Source organism: Temnothorax curvispinosus, unplaced genomic scaffold, assembly GCF_003070985.1.
Source record: "Temnothorax curvispinosus isolate PA1 unplaced genomic scaffold, ASM307098v1 QBEX01000305.1, whole genome shotgun sequence".
NCBI classification, from domain to species: Eukaryota; Metazoa; Arthropoda; class Insecta; order Hymenoptera; family Formicidae; genus Temnothorax; species Temnothorax curvispinosus.
Genome location: NW_020210085.1, coordinates 198,952 through 208,076, shown reverse-complemented (window position 1 = coordinate 208,076; position 9,125 = coordinate 198,952). Strand labels below are relative to the sequence as shown.

Genomic DNA, 9,125 nt, shown 5'->3' with positions numbered 1-9,125 from the left:
TTACAAGGAAATGCCTGTCACGTTACACGTGTGGGCAAGGACACAAAAATGAGAGCATTGTCAATATAGCGTGCAAGGAGTACGACGACTACGGGCATCTGCATAATGACGCCAAGTATCGCCGACTATTTGCATCGGCAACAAGCAACGGCCTACATCTCGAAAAGTGTTTAAATAACGTATTAGCCTGTTCGTTTTTAACACTTTTTTTCACTTTATCTCTCCTCCCTCCTCGTGCCTGCAGCAAGAGTACGTCACGTTTCGAGTGAAAAAAAATGCAACCACACGCTTGCGCTATGGAACTGCACGGATGTCACGTAAATATATAGATAGATAGAGAGATAAACAGAGATTCATGATGCGAAACAAAGCGCAAGCGGCATCGCCCAGATAGTACAAAATGTTCTATGAACGTTCTTACAAAATATAAATGTTCTTAAGTAATTTCAACATATTCGAATCGAATGTAAACGGCATCCGCTGTGATCTTTCTCGTACGTAAAATATGACGAACGGTGGTACAAGAACGGTATATAAATCACGTGTACGGCACAATCTTGTATCAGTTGAATTTGTATCGTGGAGTGGAGTCCCACTCTTATATAGACACACACACACACACACACACGGCTGCGGGCTGTGCGCCTTTCGTGCGTCATTACCCTGCGTGGAAGTTTCCCAGTACGTGAGGATTGAGAGCCCCTGACGCGTGCACGAGCACGAGGTGCATACCGTGCGTACGTGCATCATCGGCGCACGTGTACGTGGCGCACGACATTGATCTTGGGAAATCGGAATGACGGAGTATGTATGTACATACGGGACGTGGCGGAAAAGGAGAGAACGCCGGGGGAAGACCGGGCGACGTTACGGAGGAATCGCGGACTCGATTTTGACGGCACCTGTCAACGTTAGCGTCCCTCGCACGATTCCGTTTTAACGTGGCCGAGAGTGATCGCGCTTCCCTATTTACTCGACATGCCGCCTTCTCGCCGACCTGTTCCGTGATCCGTCCGGCATCCCCGATCACGTCCTCGACGCACCGTCCTCGATATCCGTTCGGAGATGTATTGACAGATTGATCCGGGTTACCGCTGCCGCTGTGAGGTTAACATTCGAACGTTTCATTATTTTTTGTCTCGACGTGCATCTTCGTTGATCGACGTTCGATCGATCACTCTTCTGCTTTCGTTATATTGCCGTCGAAGTCTTTTTTTTTCTTCAGTCAAGCGTTTTCCACTTCGATGCGCGCATTTTTTTACACAGTTGCGACACGTGAGATAACGCGCAAAGTACGTCAATTTGGCGCTATTGATAAGACGGGGAAAGACAGCGTATAAAGTCGCGCCACATGTAGGTATATATAACGTTGTATTGTAATTAAAGTATAAATTTAGCGTTACGCCGTACGCCGTTCTTACGTAGTCGAGAATGGTCTGTTTTCTCATAAAACATATGTCTCTCGTGTTGACGTTAACTTCATTTTTTCATATATTTATTATATAATATTAAATTTAAATCCTAACGCATAACAATAAGCATACGTTGAATGTTCGTTTATACAAATAGTTGAATGTGATAATGTTTTTTTTTAAGGCTAAAGAACAAGCGTCTGAAATGTGGTTGACAACTGCCGACGCGGCTAGTCTTGGAGCGGAAGAGGTAGCAGCTAGATTACACGTCGATGTACGAACGGGACTCAGATGGCAAGAGGCTGACCATAGAAGGCAACTGACAGGTTTCAATGAGTTCACCGTAAAGGAGGAAGATCCACCATGGAAGAAATATATCGAACAGGTAGGAGTTTTCCAAGCTTATTTTCTACTCTCGTGATACGTATAGAAACGTGTAAACAGAGGGTAATACACGTTAGATAGATTCGCACGCACGTTCACGTGAATTTAAATATGTTTCAGTTCAAGAATCCATTGATTCTTCTCTTACTTGCCTCTGCATTTGTCAGCGTCTGCATGAAGCAATTCGACGACGCTGTCAGTATTACTGTGGTAAGTAGATTTTAACTCTTTTTTTAACTTTCATTAATCCCATAAATTTTGGCAGGCCGTATCTAACCGATGCTTATGTTTGTGATACGTTCCTTTTGTAGGCTATCATAATAGTGGTGACAGTTGCATTTGTACAAGAATACCGATCGGAGAAATCTTTAGAGGAATTGAATAAATTGGTACCACCGATATGCCACTGGTAAATAGAGTTCCGCTTTTTATTAGGTGCTTTATTAACCACATACACTATACGCTATACAATTAATAATGAATATTAGTCCAATCTTGAGACAGCATGTATCCAAATTTACAATTCTTTAGAAGTATGGTCCTTGGAGGATATTCTAACCCTTTATACGTGCAGCATTCCTTTCTCTTCTTAACGAAGAAGATATAATATGTCGTTGCACTCTGTAGAAGGTGAAACTTACTTCTATGAAACTCCATAAAGTCCTATACTTTACAATTAAAGAAATCCCGACTTAAGAGAAATTGCCAACAAAAACATTCTTTATCAAATTCCTACTTTGCTAAAAGTTCTTAATATTTTCTTTAATTGCGTTAAGATACTTTTACGTTACTGTTGCATTCCGATATTTTGTTTGCAGCTTAAGAGAGGGTCATGTGGAAACATTTCTAGCGCGTACGTTAGTTCCTGGTGATATAGTGTATTTAAATATTGGAAATAGAGTACCTGCCGATATCAGAATATTCGAAGCTATAGATCTGGCGATTGACGAGAGTAGCTTTACCGGAGAGACGGAACCGGCGCAAAAGTCAACAGCTCCTTTGCTCAAGACTAATGGATTGACATCGAAGAGAAATATCGCCTTCATGGGCACTTTGGTGCGCTGTGGAAATGGCAAGGTAACGTCTGTTAAAACTATACATAAAATTCTTGGGAATACGTGCGCTTTACCATCAACTTATGTTACAATATCGCGCAACACAGGGAATTGTAGTGAATACGGGAGAAAAGAGTGAATTTGGGGAGGTTTTCTCGATGATGCAAGCCGAGGAGGCACCAAAGACTCCACTACAGCGAAGCATGGACATTTTAGGTACTCAGCTGTCCTTCTATTCATTCTGCATTATCGGTATTATCATGCTGCTGGGCTGGATCCAAGGTAAGGCTATCCTTGAGATGTTTACCATTGGTGTAAGCTTGGCAGTAGCAGCTATACCGGAAGGCCTGCCTATCGTCGTGACTGTGACACTGGCATTGGGAGTGATGAGAATGGCCAAGAGAAAAGCCATTGTGAAGAAGTTACCAACCGTTGAGACTCTTGGTAAATTGAAATTAACGAAAAAAATTATTTTATTTAAATTTATATTGGTTAAATTATCTTTATTTCTCTTATTATTATTTAAATATATTTTTTTCCAATCTCTTATGTTCTAAAATTCCAAACATAAGGAGCGAAAGCTTTTATTTTTAGGTTGCGTAAATGTGATATGTTCTGATAAAACCGGCACGATCACGAAGAACGAGATGACCACTACGATTCTCGTTACGTCGGAGGGTTACATCGCGGATGTTACTGGAGCAGGATACAACGACGTGGGAGAAATACACATACGGAAATGTGATAATCTTGATCTCGCACGCGCTGCTATCACTAATATGCTGGAAGTGGGTTGCGTGTGCAATAATGCTATCATACAGAATGACACTCTGTTGGGACAACCAACGGAAGGTGCGCTGATAGCAGTGGCAATGAAATTCGGAATGTATGGTGTCGCTGATAGATATCTGCGGTTGCAAGAATATCCATTTTCTTCCGAACAAAAGATAATGGCTGTGAAATGTACACCGAAGTTTGGCGAGGTAAATTTAAAGAAATAAAAAACAGCACGTATCTTGATAATAAATCAATTATTTTTTATTTTGGAATGTCAAATGCATATGCTATACGTTCATATTTCAGAATAGACAAGAAACATACTTTGTAAAGGGTGCTTTGGAAAAAATTTTGCCGCAATGTACAAAATATTACGAGAATGGTCAAGTATATACCCTTAGTCAAAAGAAAGATCAAGAATTTTTGACAGAAGCATATGACATTGGTCAACAAGGATTGAGAGGTATTATCTCTCTAAGCATAATAATGAATGGATATAATAAATTTAATTATATTTTTTTCTATGATATTTTTCTATGTAATATCATGGATATCTTTTTATATTATACTCATCAGTTAATATGTTTTTTTTTTTATTATACTCATCAATTTGGTTACAGTGATTGGTCTGGCACGAGGCTCTTCATTACAAGATCTAATTTATATCGGCCTGGTTGGTATTTGTGACCCACCAAGACCACATATGCGCGAATCTATTAGCATTTTGTTAAACAGCGGTGTTAAGGTAAAGATGGTGACTGGTGATGCTAAGGAAACTGCAGCTGCAATAGGTACATAACTAAATAATATATCATTTATAAAACACTATCACATTTTTTTATACAATGAACGCTAATTTTTGCAATCACAGAGTTACAAAGGATTTAATTATTTTTCAGCTAGCATGATTGGTTTGGATACACTTCACAGTCGGCTGTTATCGGGAGACGAGATTGATATGATGTCCGAGCATCAATTGGAACAGTGCATTAATAGCGTTAGTGTATTTTACCGCGTAACACCAAAGCACAAACTTTGTATCGTAAAAGCCTTACAAAGAAATGGCAACATAGTGGGTATGACCGGTGATGGTGTAAACGACGCAGTTGCGTTGAAGAAGGCCGATATAGGCATCGCCATGGGTAAAAATGGCACTGATGTATGCAAGGAAGCGGCCGACATGATTTTGGTCGACGACGATTTCGGAACTATTATGTAAATAATGTATTGTCTAGCAATTTTTTTTAGCATTTAAATCGATGTTTACCACGTATGTATATCGGTTTTTGTTTTAGCGCGGCGATCGAAGAGGGGAAGGGAATCTTTCACAACATCCGCAATTTCGTCAGATTTCAATTGAGTACTAGCATAGCCGCGCTTTCTCTGATTGCTCTCGCGACGTTGATGAGTATACCGAATCCTTTGAATGCTATGCAAATACTGTGGATCAACATCATTATGGATGGTCCACCTGCTCAAAGGTTAAATAAATTACTTTTCGATTTAACGCTTCATTAAATATTTATTACACATTTTTTTATGCATTAATCTTTTTCTGTATCTCTCCACAGTCTTGGAGTAGAACCGGTTGATAAGGATGTTCTGAAGCAAAAGCCACGAAATACAAAGGAACCAATGATCACTCGTCATCTCATAATTAACGTCTTATTATCCGCTAGCATTATCGTTCTTGGCACTTTGTGGGTGTACAACAGAGAGGTAATGTGTGTGTGTGTTTTTTTAATAAATTATATTTTTCTTTCTTGATTACATATGCTTAATTTCCAGATGGTTAATGGAAATACTGCGAGAGATACTACCATGACATTTACTTGCTTCGTATTCTTCGACATGTTCAATGCTCTTAGCTGTAGATCACAGGTAGGAATTTATACTTTTATTTCAGATCTGTATTATACCAAGGAAAAAAGATTGCTACAGCCGGAAAATACCCGTTTGTTTCAGACAAAATCCGTATTTACGATCGGTTTGTGGAGTAATAAAATGTTTATGATAGCCGTAACGCTCTCTGTCATCGGACAAATGTTCGTGATCTACTTCCCTCCGTTACAGAAAATATTTCAGACTGAAGCTCTCACGGCGAAAGGTATCGTTTTCACTACCGTTATCATGATACCGTTAAAGATAATCGATATATATTTCTTGTATAACTTGGTTATTTTTAACTTTCAGATCTTCTATTCCTGACGGCATTGACATCGAGTGTCTTCGTCATCAGCGAGATAAAGAAATTCATCGAGAGGCAACTGCAAAGACGTCGCGTTAATAATGGCCAGTATTATAACAAGTTCGAAATGGACTTTGTATGACAGTTACAGTCTGCCGGCGAGAGCAAGGCGGACAAAGATCATAATGAATAAGCGCATCAATTATCGCTCGACGTCAATATGCAGTCGGTCGCGTTCGTTTATAACTGACACATTACGTCTCGCTAACTCACATCTACTCGACTGTGCTTGCACGTTCGTAACTTCGTCACGTGTGCACCTCTATCACAAAATAGAAGAATAATAATATCATTTTGATGACAGTTCTAATGTATCGATTGCGCAGTGTGACTGCAGTTTTTTTACCATTTACAAATTGTCGATTCTATTTTTTCCAGCACATTGTGCACTTCTTAAAAAGAAAAAAGGAAAGAGAGAAACATTTCGGTAACGGTAGTAAGTTACGTAGGCTGTAGCTATTAGACTATATTTCATTATTGTCCCTACAGTGAGACTATAAATCACTATTTCATAGATGGTAGCGATGCTACTGCACATTCCATGCACGTTTGATAGATCAATGACTTTTAACGATACTTTAACGAACTTTTAACGATATATTCTATTTGTAATATATAGTCTTAGAGACTGCAGTCCGAAACAATGTTTGCACAGAATCATCGTAATCATTCTATCTTACACCTTTTTCTAAATATTGTAACAGTTTTTAAGCCTCACTCAGCAAGAAATATCGATTCCGCCGTTCGTTCATTCATTGTCAATCAATTCACGTTAGAGGAGAAGCGAATCATGCAGCATTTTACCGAGTAAGAATAAGACAGAGATAAGCATATTGTAATTAAACCAGCCATACAAATCGATTGCATTTAAGAATACAGTTGTAATCGGCGAAAATAAATGCTCTTACAATGTTCCTTATTAATTCCACGTTGGCGAACGTGTCCCTTCGATGGCAAGGTAATATAATGGAAATTGCACCAACGACGAATGTGCTGTTTCCCTAAATAGCATAATAGCTAATTTATATTCAAGTAACATCCAATTCTCTATTATGCCATCGAAAAGATACTCGCGTGTTGCATTATATAAAGATATTCGAATTAATATTTCATGAGTATATTAATGAATTAATACACATGTTCGTATATGTTACGTTATATGTATACAGATATTTTATATTCAATTTTCTAAGAATTTAAACAAATTGTTTAATGAATTCCTTCAAGAACACTATAAGTTTTATATTGATACAATTCCGGTCCACCGTAGCCATACAGCAGCTTTCCTTTACCATTTTCATCGTAATAAGGATAACGATACTTTGGCCTAAAAAAATAAATATGAAAATTACTATACGATATTATTTGACGCTTTTCAGTGAAAAGTCTTTTTTTTTTTTTAAGAAACTACTGTGTTCTAACGTAACAGTCGGAATCGTACAAATATTTAATGCCAAACTAAATATTGACTAATTTCTTTAACTGTTTATTTTATAATTAAATATCGAGATATTTGCTTCACTCACCGTTCAAAATATTGAAAATTCGGTGCTTGAGGTTCGAGTATAGCCACACTTTCATCAATTATTACGAGAAGAAGAATGGCGAATATTGTTAACGTGATTATAGTCGGCCACTGTAAAATGAAAAGAAAGTTTCGGAAAATAATGAAGTAAAAAGAAATTTGCTTTATTTGTTAACGAATATTTCTTTGCAAAACTCGATACCTACTTGTTAAATATTAATGAGTAGAGTTTCAAGCAAAATTGAGACGCAATTGCAAAGTTACAATTAGAAAGTTGCGACAGATAACGTGGCTGTTGATTAAATTTTTAAGCGATCGAGATTCAAGAACAAAAAATTATATTCCTAATTAGGTTACAAAAGATTATATTTGCAGTTTATTAATATCATTTGGTATTACTTACAGAGGTAGAGCTCGCCATGACAAATCAATTGAAATGTTCTCTCGATTAATAGTAAGCAATTTTGAAAATAGTGCGAAATAAAAGTGTCTTTTTGGTAGAACAATTATTAATCGTTAGTCGGATCAATTATTAATCAATTTAACAAATACCACAAAATAAAATTGATCGACGCGCTGTATCCAACCTCCCAGATTCGCGTCAGAACTCAGTCTAAATTTCTTCCTTTCCCCACCATCCTTATTCTTTCCCCGATGTCTAAAGTGAAAGTTCCGAGATACGTTGTGCTACATACTTTGATTGCTTCATCTGAATGTCGACCGTGAAATTTTCGCAATATCCGAAAAGATGTGTGTTTTGAAAGTATCAATAAAATGATATTTGCTTGATTGCAAATTATACGTGAAGTATAAATACTGAGAAAATACAAAAATATCAAGAGATCATGTTTTTAAAATTATTTCTAATTACTTTAAGTTGCGTATGCCATTCAATAATTAATATATCGGATATACACTGCACTTATTCTAATTCTAATTAATTGCAAATATTTAATCAAAATAAATTTGGCGGAAATATGACTTAGCTAAAAATTCGTACGGTATTAAAATAAGAGAAGAAAATCACTTTAATAATCACTTTCGATCGCAATTGTCGATGACACGATTAAAACGTTGTATTGTGAATATTAATAATAAGGATCGTTCAAAACTTTGATTTTATAAAAAATATATTTGGTGAATTATATTTACGTCGGATATTCGATCAAACATATGTCAACAAAATTGTAATGTGTGTTGGAAAAACATCACATATTTACTCGCTAATTTAATGTTTCAACTTTTCGCTGGCACTCCCCATGGACCTTTGTATCCAATGCCCATTCCTAGCTTTGCTATCGCATATTCACCGAAACGTCCGTTTTCCAGCTCGTATTGACTCCTTCTTTGCTTGCCAACCTCTGGATCAAAATTCCATTCCGTTTTCTGCATCCAAATGAAGCATGAGAAATAAGTAAAATTAAAAAAAAATTATGTATGTTATGCATTTACCTCGTGCACGGCAGGTACGCCTGCGATGTTATATTGAATCAAATCATGCAGGAATCTGTAGACTGTAGCATCTACGATTGACACAATAATTTCACTTTGAAGTAATAATGCCATCAACACAGTGATCTGTAATAGAATGCACAGAAAGTAGATTATTAAAAAAAGAAAAAAATAATTTAGATTATATTATTGTCACAAATATGTTAAGTAAGCTAATCATTTAAATTATTACACAATAATATTATTACTAATAATTTATTAACACACCACTA

The 9,125-nt window shown here is 36.9% G+C and overlaps 3 protein-coding genes across 3 annotated transcripts; 1 reads left to right on the top strand and 2 right to left on the bottom strand.

Moving 5' to 3' along the window:
* The first annotated feature begins 1,578 nt into the window (after positions 1-1,578).
* Positions 1,579-5,958, top strand: LOC112453315 (calcium-transporting ATPase type 2C member 1). Its single transcript, XM_025013996.1, has 14 exons — positions 1,579-1,797; positions 1,917-2,006; positions 2,108-2,205; positions 2,615-2,873; positions 2,959-3,295; positions 3,446-3,834; positions 3,935-4,091; positions 4,249-4,419; positions 4,528-4,843; positions 4,924-5,109; positions 5,200-5,347; positions 5,417-5,509; positions 5,594-5,735; positions 5,822-5,958. The coding sequence occupies exons 1-14, from the start codon at positions 1,582-1,584 to the stop codon at positions 5,956-5,958; spliced, it is 2,739 nt and encodes a 912-aa protein (XP_024869764.1). The 5' UTR covers positions 1,579-1,581.
* A 906-nt stretch (positions 5,959-6,864) lies between these two features.
* Positions 6,865-7,569, bottom strand: LOC112452948 (the record flags this gene model as incomplete). The annotated part of the gene is made up of 2 exons (XM_025013419.1): positions 6,865-7,203; positions 7,403-7,569. Coding segments are annotated over 2 exons (285 nt in total), but the record flags the coding sequence as incomplete, so codon positions are not given.
* Positions 7,476-9,110, bottom strand: LOC112453317. The gene is made up of 2 exons (XM_025014011.1): positions 8,854-9,110; positions 7,476-8,787 (listed from the first exon to the last, which is right to left on the bottom strand). Exons 1-2 carry the CDS (start codon positions 8,965-8,967, stop codon positions 8,638-8,640), a joined length of 264 nt encoding a protein of 87 aa, XP_024869779.1. The 5' UTR covers positions 8,968-9,110; the 3' UTR covers positions 7,476-8,637.
* Positions 9,111-9,125: the final 15 nt, after the last annotated feature.

Excerpts from the sequence above, each read along its gene's own strand:
- LOC112453315 (XM_025013996.1), top strand. The coding sequence starts at position 1,582 with ATGTTTTTTTTTAAGGCTAAAGAACAAGCGTCTGAAATGTGGTTGACA. Across the intron at positions 2,206-2,614 it reads GTACCACCGATATGCCACTG|CTTAAGAGAGGGTCATGTGG; the intron begins GTAAATAGAGTT and ends TTTTGTTTGCAG. Across the intron at positions 4,092-4,248 it reads TGGTCAACAAGGATTGAGAG|TGATTGGTCTGGCACGAGGC; the intron begins GTATTATCTCTC and ends ATTTGGTTACAG.
- LOC112453317 (XM_025014011.1), bottom strand. The coding sequence starts at position 8,967 with ATGGCATTATTACTTCAAAGTGAAATTATTGTGTCAATCGTAGATGCT. Across the intron at positions 8,788-8,853 it reads GCGTACCTGCCGTGCACGAG|AAAACGGAATGGAATTTTGA; the intron begins GTAAATGCATAA and ends ATTTGGATGCAG.